At 42.2% G+C, this 26,996-nt stretch overlaps 1 protein-coding gene across 1 annotated transcript in view; it reads right to left on the bottom strand.

The window, feature by feature from the left end:
- ASIC4 (acid sensing ion channel subunit family member 4) overlaps window positions 1–21,088 on the bottom strand; it is a 313,687-nt gene extending 292,599 nt beyond the window's left edge. The window contains exon 1 of the mRNA XM_077273150.1: window positions 19,862–21,088. Coding sequence (XP_077129265.1) covers window positions 19,862–20,437 — 576 coding nt within the window. The 5' untranslated portion in view covers window positions 20,438–21,088. The remainder of the gene's footprint in view (window positions 1–19,861) is intronic.
- Between the last annotated feature and the right edge of the window lie 5,908 nt (window positions 21,089–26,996).

The following is a 26,996-nucleotide window of genomic DNA, read 5'->3' as shown; positions in this document are numbered from 1 at the left end:
ATGCTACCAGACGGTGCACATGGATAATGTTGCCATATGATACACAATAGTAATACTGAAATATAGTACATATATGCTGTATATATTAATATATATATGATGCTTTTACTCAGCACACACCAATAATGTCACCACACTGTACACATTACTAATGCTGCCGTACAATATATATAAAAATGCTGCCAAATACAGAAGACAATTTTCAGTGCACCTTTTGGTGAAAGCGCTGGCCACATCCTTAATATCAGAAAATCCATTGGAGCGGAGGGCTCCTTAGATTTTTTTTCAACTATTGCACAATTTTACTGCAACTTTAATCCATGTAGGTAGCGGTACTATGGCCTAACTTGGCGCCATTATTTTTCCATAATTGCAATGTATTTGATGCCCATTGAGTAAGCCTTACAGTCTGGCGGCGGTGCAATGTGATACATGATATGTTGTAATATCACCGGCCTCATACATACAGATGAACAACTAGGGGGTCCGGGGTCCTGCACAGTCGGGGGGGAGTGCAGACGAGATGGCATGAGCTGTGAAAGTGCCGCTCTTGCTCTGGGATCAGCCACATCTCTTCAGGTAAGTGGTCGGCCCAGGAGATATCTGATTGTGTTAAGTGTTCGGCACTGCGGGGATCCTCCGGAAGACACGAAGACCGCCGCAGGGATGTGATTGACAGAATGTATCATCCGCCATTAGACAGACACATTGTGGCAGAAATGTCTGCAACTGAAAATCAGTTCTATTCATCTAAATGGGGCTGTTTTGGAGGCAAGAACATGAAGTACTGCAAGCCCCATTCAACAGCAGCACAGAGTATTTCAGAAGAGAGTGCTGCTTTTCAGAGCGGAGTGACCTGATTACTTAGCGCTGATTGCGGCACAGGCAGAGACATGAGCGGAAAGGAAATTATACAGGAGGGAGGTCATGAGGAGCAGGATAACAGCAGTACAGAGCATTTCAGGAGATGAATGTGCCAATCGTGCGGGAGGAATTTTTCTGTCCACTCACATTCTGGTCGTGCCAGTTGGGTTTCCTATAGTGTATCGAAAAAGTCTACACCACCCTGCTAAAATGAAAGGTTTTTCGTCTTGTAAAAAAATCTTACCTAGAAAAATGATCTTTTTCCACCTTTTAATGACCCCATGATCTGTAAAAATCCATTGAAAAGCAAAATGAAATAATTCTGAGGATGAAAATAGAAATAACAAAGCTCAAGTAATGTGGTTGCATAAGTGTGAACACCTGCTTATAATTGGGGATGGGGTTGTGTTCAGAATCACATTGACTTGTTACATAGTAGTCAGTGCACGGGCGCCGTTATTTACAGGGATCCTGATTATCCCCTTAGAAAGTTTCACTGTTCTAGAAGGATTTTCCTGGCATCTTTTTAGTTGCATTTTATAGTAAAATCCATGGTCCATAAACAGCTGACAACACAGCAAAGGATCTCAATGTGAAAGTTATCAATCAGGAGAAGGTACACAAACATTCCCAGGGCATTAACTAAAGCATGGACACAGTGAAGACATCATTGAGAAGTGGCTTAAATTTGGCCCAACAGTGACATTACCTAAAACTAGACGTCCATCAGAAATGTTTGAAAATACAAGAAGCAAATTGGTCTGGGAGGCAGCAAAGAGGCCAACAACAACAATAAAGGAGCTGCAGGAAATTCTGTCCAGTCCTGGTTGTGTCCTGCATATGACAACAATGTCTCGTATTCTTGTCTGGACAGTGGAGTCAGGGGAGGGGAGACTGAAGCCTTTTCTTACAAAGAAAAACATCCAGGCCCGGCTATGTGTTGTCAAAACTTCTATTACGTCAGCTAAAAGCATGAAAACGTGTTATGTCTGATGAGAGAAGGGTGGAATTTTTTGGTCATAACTCTAAAAGGTGAAAACACTGCGCATCACCAGAAGATCATCATGCCCACAGTGAGGCATGGTGGAGGCAGCATTGTGTTTTGGTGCTATCAGCAGCTGGACCTGGAGCTTTAGTAAAGGTGAAGCGAATAATGAACAGTTCAAATATCAGTCGATTTTGCATCAGAGCCCCCAGGCCTCTGCTAAAAAGCTGAACATAAAGATGAATTTCACTTTTCAGCAGAAAATGAGCCTAAGTGTTTTCCAAATCAGTGAATGGATGGCTTCACCAGAAGAAGATGGAAGTTCTGCAGTGGCCAAGCCCAAGCCCAGGCCTGAACCTTATGCACAATCTGTGGTGACCTGAAGAGGGCGCTGAACACAGGAGATGCCCCCGCAATCTGACATGTGGAGCTGCTGCAAGAAGGATCCGGCAAAGACCACCAATTCTAGATGTGCCATGTGATAGACTCCAACCCAAAAAGGCTGAAAGCTGCCAGAAATTCACAGGAAACTTCAATAAAGTATTAGTCTAAGGGTGTGTAGATTAATGCTACCAAATGTTGTTCTCTTATGAGAAGGGGAATGGAGAAAAGAAGGAGGTGACAAGCAGATAGGGAAAAGAGCAAGGTCCCCTCAGCAGCACAGAGTATTTATGCAGAGGAATGTAATGATTTTGCAGCGGGCACTGACCTCTCCATTTATGTGCAAAGCAACAGATGAAATATTTGACACAATGTACAATCTTGCCAATAATTCCATATAAGTGAAGAAGCTTCACAAATTGTGTTCACCTTCTTCTAAATAATGGTCGTTATCACTTTGCTGCTCCTTTAAAACCTTCGCTGTAGTTTTATTCCCTATAATATTTTCTAATGCAAAAACAAGTCAAAAAGAAGAAAATGTCAGAGCGAAAATGGCAAGTTAAAAGGACGATATTTACAAGATGTCAGTTCATGGAATATTAAGGACATTTACGCGGCTGCTAAACTAGTCGTCTGCAAGCTGTAATAGCGCGAAAGGTGAACGTGCTGCTGGCGGTCACCATTAACCCATTCAGGGCTGGAGCAAAAACTACAGCAAAACTGAAGATCTGCTGTGCAAGATTATCAGAAATATACAGTATCAATCTTTCTATAGAATGGCATGTAAAAGTTTAGGCACCCCTGGTCAAAATTAGTTATTGAGTACAGTTGAGTAAGTTGAAGATGAAATTATCTCTAAAAGCCCTAAAGTTACAGATGACACATTTCATTTGTATTTTAGGCATAAAAAAATATATTTTCCTCTTTTACATTTTAAAAATTACAAAAATTAAATGGCTTAATGCAAAAGTTTGGGCACCCTTGGGGATTTGTGTGCTCAGGTAACTTTGACCAAGGTTTCAGACCTTCATTAGCCTGTTAGGGTTATGGCTTGTTAACGATCATCATTAGGAAAGGCCGGTAATGCAAATTTCCCAGCTTTATAAAAACCCGCCCTCTAATCTTGTGTAAAAAAAAAGCATCTATGGGTTCTTGTAAGCAGCTGACTAGAACTCCGAAAATGAAAATGGTGGAGGCCCACAAAGCAGGAGAAGGCCATAAGATAACAGCAAAAGAGTAAAGTCGCCCTTTCCTCAGATCGAAATGTAATTAAGAAATGGCAGTTACCAGGAACAGTGGAGGTGAAGATAAGGTCTGGAAGACCAAGCAAAATTTCAGTGAGAGCTGCTCGTAGGATTGCTAAAGAATCAGAACCCCTGCTTAACTGCAAAAGACCTTTAGAAAGGTTTAGCAGACTCTGGAGTTGGGGTACATTGTTCTACTGTTCAGAGACACCTGCACAAATATGGCCTTCATGGAAGAGTCAGCAGTAGAAAACCTCTCCTGCGTCCTCACCATAAAATTCAGTGTCCGAAATATGCAAAAGAACATCTAAACCAGGTTGATGCATTTTGGAAACAATTCACGTGGACCGATGAGGTTAAAATAGAACTCTGTGGCCACAATGATCAAAGGTATGTGTGGAGAAATAAGGGCATAGAATTTCAGGAAAAGAACATCTTGCCTACCAGTAAGCATGGGGGTGGATCAATCATGCTTTGGGTTTGTGTTGCAGCCAATGGCACGGGGAACATTTTGCAGGTAGAGGGAAGAATGGATTCAATGAAATTTCAACAAATTCTTGATGCAAACTTAACACATCTGTAAAAAAGCTGAAGGTGAAAAGAGGAAGAGGATGGCTTCTACAAATGGAGAATGATTCTAAACACAAGTCACAATCCACAATAGACTACATCATAAGGCGCAAGCTGAATGTTTTTCAATGGCCCTCACAGTCCCCTGATCTGAACATCAATTAAAATCTGTGGCAAGACCTCAAAATAGCAGAGGATGGAAGACGACCCAGGAATCTCACAGAACTGGAGGAATTCTCCAAGGAACAATGGAGGAAAATCCCTCAAACAAGAACTGAAAGATTCTTGTCTAGCTACAAACAGCGTTTACAAGCTGTGATACTTGCAAAAGGGGGCATTACTAGGTACTAATCATGCAGGGTGCCCAAACTTTTGCATCAGCCAATTTTCCTTTTTTTAATTTTTAAAATGTAAAAGATGAAAATACAGTATTTAAATATTTGTTTAAAATACAAAGGAAATGTGTCATCTGTAACGATACGGTGCTTTCATCATCAATATGTTTAACTGTCCACAATAACAATGATTTGACCAGGGGTGTCCAAACTTTTACATGCCACTGTGTAAACAAATATATAAATGTAAAACTACAAAGCTATACAGCTACAAAGTATAACAGTACAAGTCAATGAGATCCTTGGGGGTGGAACTTCTTTAGGTTGCAGCTTCTACTGAGGTTAGTAGACCACACTCTTACAATTACACATGCCCCGCCTCTGAGGATCTCAAATTCTATTTTTTCTTATTATTTTTGATATGTTTTCAGATAAACAGATGAACCCACTAGTCGACCGTTGCTGCACAAACTTAAGTCTGTCAAGTTCTAGCCAATCCTCCCAAAAATGTTTAATTGTTTTTTGTTTTCGGAATTTTTAGTTGCCAATCTATTGGAAAAAAGTCAAACATACTATTAATTTATTATAGTATTAAAACTACATTAATCTAGAAAGTCTGATAATCCAACACTTGATTCAAATTCTGAACTATGACAACATTTTGAATTTCACAAAACATGAAACAGAATTTAAAAAAATCACCCTCTGTAAAAAAAAAAATGTTTTTTCTTTTCCATTTACGTTCTTGTAACTTTATCCTTGATTTAATCTGTCTACCTATAATCCAGAAAATCCCCAAATTCTGTTAAATACCAAACTGGAAACTTCTTGAAATAATAGCAAAAGAACTTGAGAAGATATTTACTTTTAGAATTTCTTCCATTTTATCAGTCCTTTCATCTGAGATATATATTATGTTATGACTGTTCAATAATCCAGAATATTTGGCAATTCATCACCTATTACTTTTCAATAATGCAAATTATAAGATTTTCTTCTATATTGGTATTATACACTGGGTACGGAAAGTACCGTATTCAGATGCCTTTAAATGTTTCACTCTTTGATTCATTGCAGCCATTTGGTAAATTTAAAAAAAAGTTCATTTTTTTTCTCATTAATGTACACTCTACACCCCATCTTGACTGAAAAAAACAGAAATGTATTTTTTTCAAATTTGTTTAAAAAGAAAAGCTGAAATATCACATGGTCATTGGAGGCCAGCTGTGTGTAATTAAACTGATAGGACTTGATTTGGAAAGGCGCACACCTGTCTATAGAAGACCTCACAGCTCACAGTGCATGTCAGACCAAATGAGAATCATGAGGTCAAAGGAACTGGCCAAGGAGCTCAGAGACAGAATTGTGTCAAGGCACAGATCTGGCCAAGGTTACAACAGAATGTCTGCAGTACTCAAGGTTCCTAAGAGCAAAGTGGCCTCCATAATCCTTAAATGGAGGAAGTTTGAGACCACCAGAAGTCTTCCTGGACCTGGCCGCCCAGCCAAACTGAGCAATCGTGAGAGAAGAGCCTTTATGGTAGAGTGGTCGGACGGAAGCCTGCCCTCAGTTAAGTTAAGACTTATGATAGCCCGCATAGAGTTTGCTAAAAAAAAACACATGAAGGACTCCCAGACTATGAGAAATAAGATTCTCTGGTCTGATGAGATGAAGATAGACCTTTTTGGTGATAATTCTAAGCGGTGTGTGTGGAGAAAACCAGGCACTGCTCATCACCTGCCCAATACAATCCCAACAGTGAAACATGGTGGAGGCAGCATCATGCTATGGGGGTGATTTTCAGCTGCAGGGACAGGACGACTGGTTGTCATTGAAGGAAACATGAATGTGGCCAAGTACAGAGATATCCTGGATGAAAACCTCCTCCACAGTGCTCTGGACCTCAGACTTGGCGGAAGGTTCACCTTCCAACAAGACAATGACCCTAAGCACACAGCCAAAATAACAAAGGAGCGGCTTCAGAACAACTCTGTGACCATTCCTGACCGGCCCAGCCAGAGCCCTGACCTAAACCCAACTGAGCTTCTCTGGAGAGACCTGAAAATGGCGTCCACTAACGTTCACCATCCAACCTGACGGAACCGGAGAGGATCTGCAAGGAAGAATGGCCGAGGATCCCCCATCCAGGTGTGAAAAACTTATTGCATCATTCCCAAGAAAACTCATGGCTGCACTAGCTCAAAAGGGGCTTCTACTCAATACTGAGCAAAGGGGCTGAAGACTTATGGCCATGTGATATTCAGTTTTTCTTTTTTAATAAAATACAATGAAACAAAGAGTGAAAAATGTAATGTGGTCTGAATACTTTCCATGTCCACTATATATGTATAATTTTTTTTTGTAAATAACATTTTGTCAATACTTTCACTGAGGGCCTTGAATATTTTGTTATTATTTTTCTATGGAAATCCCAATGTAAAATAAAAGTGAGATGTCTGGAACATCGGGGGCATAGGAAATACGGCAGAGAGAAGAATGTCCCCTCCCGCAGCCCCCCGGGGTGATCTCTGGAGCAGACTCTGCTGAAATCTGCACTTGTCCAGCTCCAGCCCCAGCTGAGAGTAGTGTGGGGGGAGCAGCAGAGGCAGGGGCGTAACTACCGCGGTCGCAGCGGTCGCCATTGCGACCGGGCCCCGCAGGTCAGGGGCCCCGGGCCGGCAGGTCTGAGCAGGGCCAGGCTGGCCATCGGGCACTTCTGGCAAATGCCAGAAGAGCCGATGCCAGTAGTTGGCCGCTGCACTGTTCCTCCCCCGGAACCCCCCCCAGTGCCGCCGCCGCCGCATTTAACTATACCGGCGTCTATGACACCGGTATAGTTCAATGCAATGATGGGAGGAGAGAGCGTCACCTGACGCTTCCTCTCCCATCATTCCCCGCTCTGCCTCTGACAGTACACTGCGGGTGCGCGATGACGTCATATCATCGCGCACCTGCAGTGTCCTGGGCAGACTTCAGCCGCCAGGAGCAGCGCGGGCAAAAGGAAAGGTGAGGAGAGTTTTTTTTTTTTTTTTCTTTTTAACCGGACTGTGGGGCCATTATCGGGGGGGGGGGGGGGATGAGATGAGATGTGGGCTGTGCTGTATATACCCCTGTGGGGGCTGTGCTGTATATATCCCTGTGCGGGCTCTGCTGTATATACCCCTGTGGGGGCTGTGCTGTATATATCCCTGTGCGGGCTCTGCTGTATATATCCCTGTGCGGGCTCTGCTGTATATACCACTGTGCGGGCTCTGCTGTATATACCACTGTGCGGGCTGTGCTGTATATACCACTGTGCGGGCTCTGCTGTATATAACACTGTGCGGGCTGTGCTCTATATACCACTGTGCGGTCTCTGCTGGATATACCACTGTGCGGTCTGTGCTGGATATACCACTGTGCGGTCTGTGCTGGATATACCACTGTGCGGTCTGTGCTGGATATACCACTGTGCGGGCTGTGCTGTATATACCACTGTGCGGGCTGTGCTGGATATACCACTGTGCGGTCTGTGCTGGATATACCACTGTGAGGGCTGTGCTCTATATACCCCCTGTGCTGGCTGTGCTGTATATACCCCTGTGCGGGCTGTGCTGTATATACCCCTGTGCGGGCTGTGCTGTATATACCCCTGTGCGGGCTGTGCTGGATATACCACTGTGAGGGCTGTGCTGGATATACCACTGTGCGGTCTGTGCTGGATATACCACTGTGCGGTCTGTGCTGGATATACCACTGTGCGGTCTGTGCTGGATATACCACTGTGCGGTCTGTGCTGGATATACCACTGTGCGGGCTGTGCTGGATATACCACTGTGCGGGCTGTGCTGGATATACCACTGTGCGGGCTGTGCTGGCACCCAACACCATGTTGCAGTGCAGGAGATTCCTGCAACAGTCCGAGGCGTATCTAGGGGAAGCGGGGCGGGGGAAGGTGGGGGGGTTGCGGGGGCGGGGGAAGGTGGGGGGGTAGGGGGGGGGCCCCATTTGGAAGTTCGCACCGGGGCCCATAACTTTGTAGTTACGCCACTGAGCAGAGGTAATGCCCCGAGGCAGACTTTCTGCTGGATCTCCCCTGCAGGACAGCTGTGGGTCACTAAGTTCTGCTGATACCTATAATCATGAAGCCTCGCACCACATTAACTCACTCACTGCCATGGAGGGGGGGGGGGGTGCCATAAAAATAACAGTTTTTAATATTTTTGTGGATGCTCATCCTTTTTTTCTTGCTGTCTGTTTTGGGGCAGATCTGCATCTATAGAGCTTCGGCTGCTTTCATTTCTAAGGTGTGAACAGAGCTGTTGTAATTAAGTGGATATGACAAAACTTGTAAATTGTGGTGGGTTCCACATCTGTGGGAGAGGGAGTGGCATGAACCAGATGATCTGTCATATTATTCATCAATTTAAACTAATATCCTGTGGGGAAATTGGCTACTAGGAGAGATACAGTGATGTCACAATGTAGGGAACGTGCACACAGTAATGTCACAGTACAGAGATAATACACACAGTGATGTCACAGTACAGAGATAATACACACAGTAATGTCACAGTACAGAGATAATACACACAGTGATGTCACAGTACAGGGATAATACACACAGTGATGTCACAGTACAGGGATAATACACACAGTGATGTCACAGTACAGGGATAATACACACAGTGATGTCACAGTACAGGGATAATGCACACAGTGATGTCACAGTACAGGGATAATACACACAGTGATGTCACAGTACAGGGATAATACACACAGTGATGTCACAGTACAGGGATAATACACACAGTGATGTCACAGTACAGGGATAATACACACAGTGATGTCACAGTACAGGGATAATGCACACAGTGATGTCACAGTACAGAGATAATACACACAGTGATGTCACAGTACAGGGATAATACACACAGTGATGTCACAGTACAGGGATAATACACACAGTGATGTCACAGTACAGGGATAATACACACAGTGATGTCACAGTACAGGGATAATACACACAGCGATGTCACAGTACAGGGATAATGCACACAGTGGTGTCACAGTACAGGGATAATACACCACACAGTAATGTCACAGTACAGGGATAATGCACACAGTGGTGTCACAGTACAGGGATAATACACACAGTGATGTCACAGTACAGGGATAATGCACACAGTGGTGTCACAGTACAGGGATAATACACACAGTGATGTCACAGTACAGGGATAATACACACAGTGATGTCACAGTACAGGGATAATGCACACAGTGGTGTCACAGTACAGGGATAATACACCACACAGTAATGTCACAGTACAGGGATAATGCACACAGTGGTGTCACAGTACAGGGATAATACACACAGTAACGTCACAGTACAGGGATAATACACGCAGCGATGTCACAGTACAGGGATAATACACACAGTAATGTCACAGTACAGGGATAATGCACACAGTGGTGTCACAGTACAGGGATAATACACACAGTAACGTCACAGTACAGGGATAATACACAGTGACGTCACAGTACAGGGATAATACACACAGTGATGTCACAGTACAGGGATAATGCACACAGTGGTGTCACAGTACAGGGATAATACACACAGTGATGTCACAGTACAGGGATAATGCACACAGTGGTGTCACAGTACAGGGATAATACACCACACAGTAATGTCACAGTACAAGGATAATGCACACAGTGGTATCACAGTACAGGGATAATACACACAGTAACGTCACAGTACAGGGATAATACACGCAGCGATGTCACAGTACAGGGATAATACACACAGTAATGTCACAGTACAGGGATAATACACACAGTAACGTCACAGTACAGGGATAATACACACAGTAACGTCACAGTACAGGGATAATACACACAGCGATGTCACAGTACAGGGATAATGCACACAGTAATGTCACAGTACAGGGATAATACAGACAGTGATGTCACAGTACAGGGATAATCCACACAGTGGTGTCACAGTACAGGGATAATACACACAGTGATGTCACAGTACAGGGATAATACACACAGTGATGTCACAGTACAGGGATAATGCACACAGTGGTGTCACAGTACAGGGATAATACACACAGTGATGTCACAGTACAGGGATAATGCACACAGTGGTGTCACAGTACAGGGATAATACACCACACAGTAATGTCACAGTACAGGGATAATGCACACAGTGGTATCACAGTACAGGGATAATACACACAGTAACGTCACAGTACAGGGATAATACACGCAGCGATGTCACAGTACAGGGATAATACACACAGTAATGTCACAGTACAGGGATAATACACACAGTAACGTCACAGTACAGGGATAATACACACAGTAACGTCACAGTACAGGGATAATACACACAGCGATGTCACAGTACAGGGATAATGCACACAGTAATGTCACAGTACAGGGATAATACACACAGTGATGTCACAGTACAGGGATAATCCACACAGTGATGTCACAGTACAGGGGTTATAGAAACAATGGGCGACAGTACAGATATGCAGCACAGATTTTTTTAAACTTAAAGACACTGGGGAAAAATGAAAAACTGATTTGATGGATGGTGTGGTGTAAACCATGTAGACTATGAGCATCTTAAAGGGCAGACACTGTGTAATTGTTTATGGTAGTTTGCATGGAATTCCTGCAGCAACAATAACTGTCCTGATGAAGAACGACCTGCGCTGCAATCCTAGAAATCTGCAAGTTACAGACACTTCTATGTATAGAACCAAGCGCAAATAATTTCCTCAGCATTTAAAGCCAAATGTATCAGCTCCCCATCTGCTGCTCTAAACGAGACCATTACTCCGATCCATGGAAGGAGGGAACCGAGAGTAAGAAGAGCAAACAGCAGCCCAGCAACCACCAGTACTGATACACTCACCGTCTACTGCACATTCCCAACAAAATGAAGGTTATCATCTTCATATTGTACATAGGCAAATGATGTAATTAATTCCTTAACATTAGAAAAATTCTGTAGTCACTGCACAGATGCAAAGTGTTAATCACTAAGTCATATAAAACCAGAAAACACATCCCAGCTACAAATTAAACACTGCATGAAAACTTTGCATAAAGGATAAAATTATGTAGTAGTTATATTCTTGTACATAGGAGCAGTATTATAGTAGTTATATTCTTGTACATAGGGGCAGTATTATAGTAGTTATATTCTTGTATATAGGGGCAGTATTATAGTAGTTATATTCTTGTACATAGGGGCAGTATTATAGTAGTTATATTCTTGTACATAGGAGCAGTATTATAGTAGTTATATTCTTGTACATAGGAGCAGTATTATAGTAGTTATATTCTTGTACATAGGGGCAGTATTATAGTAGTTATATTCTTGTACATAGGAGCAGTATTATAGTAGTTATATTCTTGTACATAGGGGTCAGTATTATAGTAGTTATATTCTTGTACATAGGGGCAGTATTATAGTAGTTATATTCTTGTACATAGGAGCAGTATTATAGTAGTTATATTCTTGTACATAGGGGCAGTATTATAGTAGTTATATTCTTGTACATAGGAGCAGTATTATAGTAGTTATATTCTTGTACATAGGGGCAGTATTATAGTAGTTATATTCTTGTACATAGGAGCAGTATTATAGTAGTTATATTCTTGTACATAGGGGCAGTATTATAGTAGTTATATTCTTGTACATAGGGGCAGTATTATAGTAGTTATGTTCTTGTACATAGGGATAGTATTATAGTAGTTATATTCTTGTACATAGGGGCAGTAATATAGTAGTTATATTCTTGTACATAGGAGCAGTATTATAGTAGTTATATTCTTGTACATAGGGGTCAGTATTATAGTAGTTATATTCTTGTACATAGGGGCAGTATTATAGTAGTTATATTCTTGTACATAGGGGCAGTATTATAGTAGTTATATTCTTGTACATAGGAGCAGTATTATAGTAGTTATATTCTTGTACATAGGGGCAGTATTATAGTAGTTATATTCTTGTACATAGGGGCAGTATTATAATAGTTATATTCTTGTACATAGGAGCAGTATTATAGTAGTTATATTCTTGTACATAGGGGCAGTATTATAGTAGTTATATTTTTGTACATAGGGGCAGTATTATAGTAGTTATATTCTTGTACATAGGAGCAGTATTATAGTAGTTATATTCTTGTACATGGGGCAGTATTATAGTAGTTATATTCTTGTACATAGGGGCAGTATTATAGTAGTTATATTCTTGTACATAGGAGCAGTATTATAGTAGTTATATTCTTGTACATAGGGGTCAGTATTATAGTAGTTATATTCTTGTACATAGGGGCAGTATTATAGTAGTTATATTCTTGTACATGGGGCAGTATTATAGTAGTTATATTCTTGTACATAGGGGCAGCATTATAGTAGTTATATTCTTGTATATAGGAGCAGTATTATAGTAGTTATATTCTTGTACATAGAGGACAGTATTATAGTAGTTATATTCTTGTACATAGGGACAGTATTATAGTAGTTATATTCTTGCAGATAGGGGCAGTATTATAGTAGTTATATTCTTGTACATAGGGGCAGTATTATAGTAGTTATATTCTTGCAGATAGGGGCAGTATTATAGTAGTTATAGTCTTGCAGATAGGGGCAGTATTATAGTTGTTATATTCTTGTACATAGGGGCAGTATTATAGTAGATATATTCTTGTACATGGGGGCAGTATTATAGTAGTTATTATTGTATATAGTGGCAGTATTATAGTAGTTATATTCTTGTACATAGGGGCAGTATTATAGTAATTATTGTATATAGTGGCAGTATTATAGTAGTTATATTCTTGTACATAGGGGCAGTATTATAGTAGTTATATTCTTGTACACAGGGGCAGTATTATAGTAGTTATATTCTTGTACACAGGGGCAGTATTATAGTAGTTATATAGTTATATTCTTGTACATAGGGGCAGTACCATAGTAGTTATATTCTGGTACATAGGGGCAATATTATAGTAGTTATATTCTTGTACATAGGAGCAGTAATGTATTAGTTAACTGAGCCCCATGGATACATTCGGTGGAAGCCAGGATTGAAGCCTTCTGGTCATCTGGCTCCATGGAGACGTTTGGAGAAGCCAGGTTGTGACCCTCCAGTCACCTGGCCACGTACCACAATGGCCTATCAGCTTACCAATCTTGTTATTACCTCCTCTCTCTGGGGCCCACCAAAACCTGGTTTCCACAGATCAGGGTAGCTGGCCCTGGAAGATCCGAAGTCGCAGCTGCTCTTATACCAGCGAGTCAGCGTAAGGCCGGGATCACACATAGGCGAGATACGGCCGAGTCTCACAGGTGAAATCCCTCCTCTGGCGCCGGCACTGCGGAACAGAGTGTGCAGCCGCACAGCAATACATGGAGCTGCACGCTCCGCTCCCAAGTGCCGGCGCCAGAGGAGGGATTTCACCTGCGAGACTCGGCCGTATCTCGCGTATGTGTGATCCCGGCCTAAGGGTGAGACTCTGTAATTTTGCACCACCTTTAGTAATTTGTTGGGACTGTTCTACATGTTATTGACTGTTGGGAATTCAGTAAAGTATTTCCACTCTGTTTTACCCTCGATCTGTGTTGTCTGAGTAGTGTTCTGCCCACGGGAAAGGAGAGTGGACGTTCAGTGGGATGTGCCCTGGTCCATGCGGTCTCGGGCCAGCGGAATAGAGCACCCGCTGACCCCCGTGTCTCCACAGTCTTAAACATTTTTTAAATTGGTGTTAAGTGATATTTTTTTATAACAGTTACACTGTAAATTACTCAATATTGGACAATGAATAGCACAATAATTTTTTTTGTGAAAATGTCTTATTTTTTGAGTTCTGATCCGCTTTTAGCACAGGATTCCTGTGTTTCTTGGTAGGGAAAGCTCAGCACATATTTCCTTCCCGGATCGCTCTTCACCTTTGCACCTTTAAACAAGTCCACAATAAACGGCGAAGATGAAAAAAGAACATTGTGCAAACTAAATGTATTGATCTGTAGGAAACCTATAAATCCAAGCTAAAGCATCCTCAATAATGGCCATCAATACTTAGATTACCTCCACCTCAATGTGCAGCTGCAGGGAAATGCAAAGTTCAGGCTGATACATGGCCATCATTAGTATGCCACCATTCATACTGTCCAGTTTCTTCTGCTCTAGTGAACTCCCCGTCCCATTTATTCCTAACAGGTTGAGCATTATAGAGAGGAGGAGGACGGGTCCAGGGCCGGGTCACGGAATTTAAAGAAGCCTGACCTGTGTGACTGAATGGAGAAAAGATCCAAACAGACTTTGGTGACCGAACAATACAGCTTCCCATCATAGATTAGTTGTATTTCTTGATCAAAGATGATCATTAGGATTAGAAAAAACACTGTATCTTTAAAAAGGAAAAAATAACAGCGCCACACCTGTCCACAGGTTATGGCTGGTATTGCAGCTCATTTACAGTCACTTCAGTGGAGCTGAACTTCAATACCAGACCCTCACTGACAAATGTGGGGCTGTTTCTGGAAGAAAGCAGTCATGCTTTTCTAACCTTGGAGAGCTCCTTTAATAGTCTGCTTAAGGGAATGAAAAATTCAACCATTAATTTCTTATGAACGGTATCAGAATTTCCAATTAATGGAAAAAATGCAAAATAGATGACTGGAGTACACCTGCATATAGCAAACACCATCTGGGCGGTTCTTAAAGGGAATGTGTCATCAGAAAATAATTTAATGTTTAAATCAGGTTTTAGGAATAAATATTTTTTCAAAATGTTGCCAATGTTTTTTCTGTATTATAATCTTTTATTAAAAACAGCAGAAATCTTACAATTTTTGCACCGGGCTCTGGGGCTTTTGTAGCCTCATAGTTTAGAAAATGCACATGTACATTAGCAGCAATGATCAGACTCTGACTCTATCTTTTGTATTGAAGCTTCTAATGAGCGTGTGCAAAGTCACTGTGAAGGGGCAGTGAGCAGGGGAAGCTATGACATCGGCTACTGTTTCTGGTGGATCTGGTGTATAGAGGTGTTACCTGTCATTGTAATCCTGCCTCTGATGATAAGGAAACTGCTGAAAACTCTTCCTGAAAGGACAGAAAATATGACCATAAAATATTCATTGTGGCAGTTTAAAAATGTCAAAATTACTATTTTTTTTAGGAAGATTGCATATATTAAAAAAAAATACATGCAGCTCAAAAATCTGGTGTTTAAACAATTGGTAATTTTTCCATGACACATTCTCTTTAATGCGAACTTCAAAGACGGAGACCCATTTTCTCTCATTGCTGGACTCTATTAGTATCCACCTATAAGAGCGGCGCTGGATGTTGTCAGGACCTCTGTTTACCGGGACCGGTCGTCACGTCCCGCAGGAGGTACTGTTTTTTAATGTTGCAACATTATGCAGAATTGTCAATGCCTAAATGTAATTGATACTATTTTACAATCTCTCAGACCATCTCTTGAGATGGGAGATGTCACCCTCATATTGAGCATAGAAGAATAGAAATGAACCAAAAAGAGCTAACACTAACACTTCATGTGACCCAGCCTCAAATTAATATCAGCCAGATGGATAATGTTATATATACCATGCCTCATATCTATGGGAAGCTAAAATCATGACCGGAAATATGGAATTAACATTTGCCATTTGGGACTTCCAGGTGGGCAGATAACTGCATGTGAGGTCACAGAGGAAGGCATGTGAGGTCACAGAGGGAGGCATGTGAGGTCACAAGGGGCGGCATGTGAGGTCAAAAGGGGAGGCATGTGAGGTCACAGAGTGAGGCATATGAGGTCACAGAGGGAGGCATGTGAGGTCACAAGGGGAGGCATGTGAGGTCACAGAGGGAGGCATGTGAGGTCACAAGGGGAGGCATGTGAGGTCACAAGGGGAGGCATGTGAGGTCACAGAGTGAGGCATGTGAGGTCACAAGAGGAGGCATGTGAGGTCAGAGAGTGAGGCATGTGAGGTCACAAGAGGAGGCATGTGAGGTCACAAGAGGAGGCATGTGAGGTCACAGAGGCAGGCATGTGAGGTCACAAGGGGAGGCATGTGAGGTCACAGAGGGAGGCATGTGAGGTCACAAGGGGAGGCATGTGAGGTCACAAGGGGAGGCATGTGAGGTCACAGTGAGGCATGTGAGGTCACAAGATGAGGCATGTGAGGTCAGAGAGTGAGGCATGTGAGGTCACAAGGGGAGGCATGTGAGGTCACAGAGGGAGGCATGTGAGGTCACAAGGGGAGGCATGTGAGGTCACAAGGGGAGGCATGTGAGGTCACAGAGTGAGGCATGTGAGGTCACAAGAGGAGGCATGTGAGGTCAAAAGGGGAGGCATGTGAGGTCAAAATGGGCGGCATGTGAGGTCACAGAGGGAGGCATGTGAGGTCACAAGAGGAGGCATGTGAGGTCACAAGAAGAGGCATGTGAGGTCACAAGGGGCGGCATGTGAGGTCAAAAGGGGAGGCATGTGAGGTCACAAGGGAAGACATGTGAGGTCACAAGGGGCGGCATGTGAGGTCACAGAGGGAGGCATGTGAGGTCACAAGGGGAGACATGTGAGGTCACAAGGAGAGGCATGTGAGGTCACAAGGGGAGGCATGTGAGGTCACAGAGGGAGGTATGGGGAGTGGCGTGTACCTGCTAAAAGCTGGATGTGAACTACAACCATCGTTCAATGCTCGGAGATACAACTCGAGGTAGAACTGCACCATTTTCCAGTCAGATCGTTCTCCTCTACAAAGATCTGCGCTGTTCCTGTGATATCAGCTCTAGTAACATTCTTTTGTTTATCCCTTGTATCCTATACACTTGTATATACTTTCTTGTCTTGTCCCCTTGGTAACATCTTTTGTATATTTTTATACACACTGCCTTCTTTTTTTAATGAAATATATAAAATGTAATAGTTTCATTCCTCTTGCTCTGTAAACCGCACCCTTGAAGTCTCATGAGGCCCCATGTTACCAGAAACGGGTGTCCAATTGCCTGTATAAGTGATTGGTGGTTGCACCTAGTTTTTCTGTGATCATTGCAGAACTTGGCAGGGACTATAACGAAGTGTATATATACTTCTGTGTTGGAACAGATGTGTATATACTATACATTCACTGGGAAGAGCACAATAACTGGCCTAGTGGTGAAAGCAGTCGTTGCCTCGTCCATCGACCGTCAATGAATCCCGTGATTGTCCTGACAATTGGAGGCAGCGGAGTGCTGGCCCTCACAGCTAGTCTCACTCTGTCTCCAGTCTGAGTACACTTTAGGCTCATACTCAGGCTTTGCAAGACCCATAACTGGCCACACTTACTTGAACTTTTTTGCAGACTTCATGCAGAGGTTCCATCCTTCCCATGTGTCCAGTCGGACCTGTTTTTACAAGGGTATCATTGGACTTTCCACATTAGGACAATCAACCATTTATAAAACTCTCCAATGACATCAATACCCTTTACCGGGTAGTATACAGTAATTAACATCCACACTCTCCAGTTTTTATGTAAAAGATGCAAAATTCTTGCACTACCCCACACTGCCACTAGAGAAACAGCGAGTTAATTTCCTGTATTCTCCATTGCCCCCCGGTGGACAGTTTTATATAAAACACAAAATGTTAAAAAACAATAGTCAAACATGTTTCCCAGTAGACTATATGATTATAAGAGCCCAGAAGCTCTACTATGGCTCTTTATATCTGCTATATTTGGAAAATTGGATAACAGCAAGTACAGTGCTGAGCCATGGAGCGTTTATCAGATCTGGAGTCATTGTTTTTCTCATTTTCTTGTGTCAATATTGCCTGTTGGATTGAGAGCAATAAAGCGCTCCGGCTAATGACCTGCGGAATATACTGTAGCCGAGGAGTCCGACTGTAACAGAAAATTAAAAATAAATTCCATTTGGGAGCCAATAATCCTTCTTCTCCAGCAGGGCGTCCCAGACCCCCCTCTAGATACTAATCCATAAAGCAGGAAAGTGACATCTCTGCAGCCGCCACGGATACAACATTTTGCAGCATGTAATATTTACGCAGCAGCGATTACCCGCGACGGGCGTAAAAAGCGTGAAATTTAATTGTGTTCAGTTCTAAAGCCGATACGATGTCACAGACTTTTTCACTGCGACTCCACAAAACATTTTCGCCCCTCGTTCATCTCAGCCAAAATTGACATTTTGAATGTTTAGCTTCTATTTGTCTCCCCGCAGACAGATCCTCTCCGGGGCTTTTTGCATTTCTCGTCTGCTAATTTAACGACGGCCAAGACAAATTAACCCCTCATAACCCACAGGGGTGGAAGGAATGATCCTGATATTTCAGTCTGACGGTCCTGTATGCTGGATGGCGAGAGCAGATTAGGAAGCCGATCGTTAAGGAATTAGCAAAACACATTGGGGAAAGCGTATTAAAATCGGCTCAGATAAAGTTAGTCCAAATCTAACGGTGCCACATTTATTACGCAGTGTGATACATTTGGCGCACGTTAGATGGTTTCCTCTTTTACGTCACCTCTCGGCCGGATTATTTCAGACCGGTGTTTTGCACCTAAAAACTGTTTTTACAATTTGCCCTAACCACGTCCATCGTTGACGCAACCTGGAAAGTATGTTGCAGATCGATTAATTTTCTTGTTGGCTCAAAACATGCAATAAATATATAAAATGTTCCAAAAATCTGGTGCAGCAACAGCAAGAAATCAGGAGTAACAATGTGAATAATTCTGCAACATTGTATCTAACAGTAATGTAATGTAATGCAATGTTTCCATTGTATGATACATAAGATGTCCCCAATGATCATAAACCTGTAGGCAATGGATATGGATGTCGCAGAGCAAGTGATTGAGGTGCAATTCAGTCAAGGTAAACCCATTGTGTACTCATGATACGCAATGCCAAATTCAGCTCTGCTACATCCGTGCATGACCTGATCTCACTCCTCCTGTCTGGCTTTTATGATGTTTGCCGCAAGGGAGCTCAACGATATCTGCAGGGATTGGCTACAACAGAGGGTTAAAGATTTGGGCACAAACTGTTAGTCTACACATAGATGCATAGATTGACCCCCAGATTATATGAGGGTCAAGAATTGTTTTTGACTGCAAAACTAGACCAATTTGTGTTGCCAAATTTTAGGAATTGATCAAAGGGGACACTTAAGAAAATTTTTGAAGCAAGTCTTCCCCAAATCTTGGATAGTCACACTTTTTTTAGCCATTTTTCATCCACTTTATCTAAGGTTTTTAGACTGAAAGAAGTTCTTAGACCCAAGTCAAGACCTTGACCCCACCAGTAGAGGAAGCGTTTACTGACTCCCTATTAACCGGTTAGTATTTTGATGTCGTTTTTTTGGTAAAATAAGGATTAATACAACATTTTGGGTAAGACAACATAAGACGTATCAACGAGCTGTGCCCACGGATTGGCATAAAACTGGGGGACTCACCACCGAGAAGTTTTGTGCAGTGCAGTTATTTCCACTGAAGTTGCAGCTTTTTAACATTTCAGTCAACTGGTGCCCAGTCCGGTTTACTATTTCCAGCATGTTAGCGGCGGGGTAAACTAAATCCGATTCTCTGTGGCCATCCCGGTCTTTCGGAGGGAGTCCGGTCAGGTTGGCCAAGTGGTAAATGTCGGCGTCGGAGAGAGCCGAGTGCCGAAATCGGTTGATGTTACAGATGGTGACAGCTGGGAAAATAATTTCACTGGTCACTTCCTCGTCCAACGAGGTGACATGGGGGTGTTCGAGGTAATACAAGGCACACTTTGCTGCCTGGTAGAGGAAAAATAGCAAGGATGCACAAAATGCCAATGCCCATAGGGTTTGCTTGATGCCCAGTCTACCCGTGCGGAATATGTGCCGCAGTCCATGAAGAGTACTGGTGCTGGCAAAGCCCGATAAGTCCCGGGTAGCAGTGGGAACCTCATCCCCGATCAAGCTTTCCCTTTCTCCTTCCTCTTTTTCCTTCTGGCTCTCATCCTCGTCTGCAAACTTGATCTTGCAGACTATCTCGATGGGCATTGGCGATCAAGTTTTCGAGAAACAGGGCTTAGGGGGTCTTCAAAACCCGGAGTAACCCCTCGCGCCCTGTTCCCCTAGATACGTCCCAGATCACTCCAATTCCAAAGCACTTTTGCCCGATAGGAAAAAAGCAAGAAAAATTCAAATCCTTTTATTTTTTTGTCTCCGGTCTCTTCTTTCTCGAAGATTTAAAGCCACAATCTGGAGAATCCAAGCAATAAGAAAAGACTGACTAGAGGAAAGCAGGGCAAGAAGGAGCAGGAGGCTTTGTCGCTCCTAAGAGCTGTTCAATTCTGCACGGTCCTTCTCCGCTTTAAGGTTTCTCTCCCAGTGACTTTGCTTATCTCGGCGAGCACAGCTGCGAGAGGGATAAAAATCTTGTCTTCTTTCCTGCTTTCGCTCCCAGCATAGGCAGCAAGCATTTAAACAAGTGCTAAGACAATCCCCGGTCTGAGAGATGGAATGGGATCCCCATATCACAAGCGAGGAGGAGGAGGAGGAGGAGGAGAGGGATGAATATGTGTGTGTGATAGAGCAGTATAAATCTGAATGAAATGCCTTAAGCAGCACTGGGCAGGGAGTCGCAGGCAGGCGGAGTGAGGCGGCTGCACACTATGTGCTGCACTCTGATGGCCACACTTGTTTGAATAACAGTCCTGGTGATTCTCCGCTCTCACTGGTGGCTGCTAGGGACGAGCCAAAATCCTACTGGTCTGCTGCTCCCAGCTACTGGCCGGGTGCATCACAGGCGTCCCGCCATTATTACCAATACCGCCAACCATGGGGATATTCTGCGGAATAATATTACTAATAATAATGCAATAATCCTAACTCAGCACAACAACCATTTAACTACACCCCCTACTACTACTACTGCTACTACTACTCCTTCCACCACAAAAATGCAGATAGTCCTTTAATTTAGTAATTAAAAATGACGCAATAATAATATTTTAATACTTTATTATAATTAACTCTATTGATTTAATTATCATCAAAAGTAACATTTTAATATTTAAAGGAATTTACTTACCACTTACTATTGTGATTTAACAAAACTACTAAAAAAATATTTGTTGTAACTATTCTTAAAGGTTTTGATTATATTATTATTATATAACAATATTATATTTTGAACTATTATTTTTATTTTATTATTTATTATTACTATCAAACGCATTTTGAATTAATTGTTATGATTAATATTAATACTATTTACAGAAGATGTAAAAAAAAGCACACACAAAAATGTGTATTTTGGCTTAATGTGAACATTATATGATAAAAGTAGTAATAATGATAATGTGTCACTATTAGGTATAACTTATGTGAGGATCATTTGCTTAGTGTTTCGCCTTAAGAGATGATAATAATTATTATTCGGCCACACTCCATATGTTTGTTTTTAAATGTATGTAAACAAAAAACTAAATAGTAATTACAGGAATCAACTGTATTTAGCTTATTTATCTTACTCACTTATATAGCACCACCAATACCACAGCACTATACAGAGAACTATATCCAACCTTAAAGGAATCTGCTGTAAATTTGCATTCTCATACACCTCTAAGTGGATACATGTGCCATTGACTCCTATTATAATCTCCAACATATTTGTTTTTACGTTATCCTATTCTTAAAAGTTCTGCATCTCAGAGGTTACACAGGATGCAACTCAAGATCTGTAATGTAATGTATGTACACAGTGACTGCACCAGCAGAATAGTGAGTGCAGCTCTGGAGTATAATACAGGATGTAACTCAGGATCAGTAATGTAATGTATGTACACAGTGACTGCACCAGCAGAATAGTGAGTGCAGCTCTGGAGGATAATACAGGATGTAACTCAGGATCAGTAATGTAATGTATGTACACAGTGACTGCACCAGCAGAATAGTGAGTGCAGCTCTGGAGGATAATACAGGATGTAACTCAGGATCAGTAATGTAATGTATGTACACAGTGACTGCACCAGCAGAATAGTGAGTGCAGCTCTGGGGTATAATACAGGATGTAACTCAGGATCAGTAATGTAATGTATGTACACAGTGACTGCACCAGCAGAATAGTGAGTGCAGCTCTGGGGTATAATACAGGATGTTACTCAGGATCAGTAATGTAATGTATGTACACAGTGACTGCACCAGCAGAATAGTGAGTGCAGCTCTGGGGTATAATACAGGATGTAACTCAGGATCAGTAATGTAATGTATGTACACAGTGACTGCACCAGCAGAATAGTGAGTGCAGCTCTGGAGTATAATACAGGATGTAACTCAGGATCAGTAATGTAATGTATGTACACAGTGACTGCACCAGCAGAATAGTGAGTGCAGCTCTGGGGTATAATACAGGATGTAACTCAGGATCAGTAATGTAATGTATGTACACAGTGACTGCACCAGCAGAATAGTGAGTGCAGCTCTGGGGTATAATACAGGATGTAACTCAGGATCAGTAATGTAATGTATGTACACAGTGACTGCACCAGCAGAATAGTGAGTGCAGCTCTGGGGTATAATACAGGATGTTACTCAGGATCAGTAATGTAATGTATGTACACAGTGACTGCACCAGCAGAATAGTGAGTGCAGCTCTGGGGTATAATACAGGATGTAACTCAGGATCAGTAATGTAATGTATGTACACAGTGACTGCACCAGCAGAATAGTGAGTGCAGCTCTGGGGTATAATACAGGATGTAACTCAGGATCAGTAATGTAATGTATGTACACAGTGACTGCACCAGCAGAATAGTGAGTGCAGCTCTGGAGTATAATACAGGATGTAACTCAGGATCAGTAATGTAATGTATGTACACAGTGACTGCACCAGCAGAATAGTGAGTGCAGCTCTGGGGTATAATACAGGATGTAACTCAGGATCAGTAATGTAATGTATGTACACAGTGACTGCACCAGCAGAATAGTGAGTGCAGCTCTGGGGTATAATACAGGATGTAACTCAGGATCAGTAATGTAATGTATGTACACAGTGACTGCACCAGCAGAATAGTGAGTGCAGCTCTGGGGTATAATACAGGATGTTACTCAGGATCAGTAATGTAATGTATGTACACAGTGACTGCACCAGCAGAATAGTGAGTGCAGCTCTGGGGTATAATACAGGATGTAACTCAGGATCAGTAATGTAATGTATGTACACAGTGACTGCACCAGCAGAATAGTGAGTGCAGCTCTGGAGTATAATACAGGATGTAACTCAGGATCAGTAATGTAATGTATGTACACAGTGACTGCACCAGCAGAATAGTGAGTGCAGCTCTGGGGTATAATACAGGATGTAACTCAGGATCAGTAATGTAATGTATGTACACGGTGACTGCACCAGCAGAATAGTGAGTGCAGCTCTGAGGTATAATACAGGATGTAACTCAGGATCAGTAATGTAATGTCTGTACACAGTGACTGCACCAGCAGAATAGTGAGTGCAGCTCTGGAGTATAATACAGGATGTTACTCAGGATCAGTAATGTAATGTATGTACACAGTGACTGCACCAGCAGAGTAGTGAGTGCAGCTCTGGAGTATAATACAGGATGTAACTCAGGATCAGTAATGTAATGTATGTACACAGTGACTGCACCAGCAGAATAGTGAGTGCAGCTCTGGGGTATAAGACAGGATGTAACTCAGGATCATTTATGTTATGTATGTACACAGTGACTGCACCAGCAGAGTAGTGAGTGCAGCTCTGGAGTATAATACAGGATGTAACTCAGGATCAGTAATGTAATGTATGTACACAGTGACTGCACCAGCAGAATAGTGAGTGCAGCTCTGGGGTATAAGACAGGATGTAACTCAGGATCATTTATGTTATGTATGTACACAGTGACAGCACCAGCAGAATAGTGAGTGCAGCTCTGGAGTATAATACACGATGTAACTCAGGATCAGTAATGTAATGTATGTACACAGTGACAGCACCAGCAGAATAGTGAGTGCAGCTCTGGGGTATAACACAGGATGTAACTCAGGATCAGTAATGTAATGTATGTACACAGTGACTGCACCAGCAGAATATTGAGTGCAGCTCTGGGGTATAATACAGGATGTAACTCAGGATCAGTAATGTAATGTATGTACACAGTGACTGCACCATCAGAATAGTGAGTGCAGCTCTGGGGTATAATACAGGATGTAACTCAGGATCAGTAATGTAATGTATGTACACAGTGACTGCACCAGCAGAATAGTGAGCATAGCTCTGGAGTATAATACAGGATGCAACTCAGGATCAGTAATGTAATGTATGTACACAGTGACTGCACCAGCAGAATAGTGAGTGCAGCTCTGGGGTATAATACAGGATGTAACTCAGGATCAGTAATGTAATGTATGTACACAGTGACTGCACCAGCAGAATAGTGAGCATAGCTCTGGAGTATAATACAGGATGTAACTCAGGATCAGTAATGTAATGTATGTACACAGTGACTGCACCAGCAGAATAGTGAGTGCAGCTCTGGGGTATAATACAGGATGTAACTCAGGATCAGTAATGTATGTACACAGTGACTGCACCAGCAGAATATTGAGCATAGCTCTGGAGTATAATACAGGATGTAACTCAGGATCAGTAATGTAATGTATGTACACAGTGACTGCACCAGCAGAATAGTGAGTGCAACTCTGGAGTATAATACAGGATGTAACTCAGGATCAGTAATGTAATACCTGTACACAGTGACTGCACCAGCAGAATAGTGAGTGCAGCTCTGCGGTATAATACAGGATGTAACTCAGGATCAGTAATGTAATACCTGTACACAGTGACTGCACCAGCAGAATAGTGAGTGCAGCTCTGGGGTATAGTACAGGATGTAACTCTGGATCAGTAATGTAATGTATGTACACAGTGACTGCACCAGCAGAATAGTGAGTGCAGCTCTGGGGTATAATACAGGATGTAACTCAGGATCAGTAATGTAATGTGTGTACACAGTGACTGCACCAGCAGAATAGTGAGTGCAGCTCTGGAGTATAATACAGGATGTAACTCAAGATCTGTAATGTAATGTATGTACACAGTGACTGCACCAGCAGAATAGTGAGTGCAGCTCTGGGGTATAATACAGGATGTAACTCAGGATCAGTAATGTAATGTGTGTACACAGTGACTGCACCAGCAGAATAGTGAGTGCAGCTCTGGACTATAATACAGGATGTAACTCAAGATCTGTAATGTAATGTATGTACACAGTGACTGCACCAGCAGAATAGTGAGTGCAGCTCTGGGGTATAATACAGGATGTAACTCAGGATCAGTAATGTAATGTATGTACACAGTGACTGCACCAGCAGAATAGTGAGTGCAGCTCTGGAGTATAATACACGATGTAACTCAGGATCAGTAATGTAATGTATGTACACAGTGACAGCACCAGCAGAATAGTGAGTGCAGCTCTGGGGTATAACACAGGATGTAACTCAGGATCATTAATGTAATGTATGTACACAGTGACAGCACCAGCAGAATAGTGAGTGCAGCTCTGGGGTATAATACAGGATGTAACTCAGGATCAGTAATGTAATACCTGTACACAGTGACTGCACCAGCAGAATAGTGAGTGCAGCTCTGCGGTATAATACAGGATATAACTCAGGATCAGTAATGTAATGTATGTACACAGTGACTGCACCAGCAGAATAGTGAGTGCAGCTCTGGAGTATAATACACGATGTAACTCAGGATCAGTAATGTAATGTATGTACACAGTGACAGCACCAGCAGAATAGTGAGTGCAGCTCTGGGGTATAACACAGGATGTAACTCAGGATCAGTAATGTAATGTATGTACACAGTGACAGCACCAGCAGAATAGTGAGTGCAGCTCTGGGGTATAATACAGGATGTAACTCAGGATCAGTAATGTAATGTATGTACACAGTGACTGCACCAGCAGAATAGTGAGTGCAGCTCTGGAGTATAATACAGGATGTAACTCAGGATCAGTAATGTAATGTATGTACACAGTGACTGCACCAGCAGAATAGTGAGTGCAGCTCTGGAGTATAATACAGGATGTAACTCAGGATCAGTAATGTAATACCTGTACGCAGTGACTGCACCAGCAGAATAGTGAGTGCAGCTCTGGGGTATAATACAGGATGTAACTCAGGATCAGTAATGTAATACCTGTACACAGTGACTGCACCAGCAGAATAGTGAGTGCAGCTCTGGGGTATAGTACAGGATGTAACTCTGGATCAGTACAGGATCAGTAATAAAATATCTGTGCATAGTGACAACTTTATTTAAGTTAATTCTATTTAGAATATGCAACTACAGTGGGGGAAATAAGTATTTGATCCCTTGCTGATTTTGTGAGTTTGCCCACTGGCAAAGACATGAACAGTCTATCATTTTAAGGGTCGGTTAATTTTAACATTGAGAGATAGAATATCAAAAATAAAATCCAGAAAATCACATTGTATAAATTATCTAAATGTAATTTGCATTTTGCAGTGAGAAATAAGTATTTGATCCCTCTAGCAAACAAGTCTTAATACTTGGTGGCAAAACCCTTGT

The sequence above is a fragment of the Ranitomeya variabilis genome, chromosome 7, assembly GCF_051348905.1.
Source record: "Ranitomeya variabilis isolate aRanVar5 chromosome 7, aRanVar5.hap1, whole genome shotgun sequence".
Classification (NCBI taxonomy): Eukaryota; Metazoa; Chordata; class Amphibia; order Anura; family Dendrobatidae; genus Ranitomeya; species Ranitomeya variabilis.
This window is presented reverse-complemented; position numbering and strand designations above follow the sequence as displayed.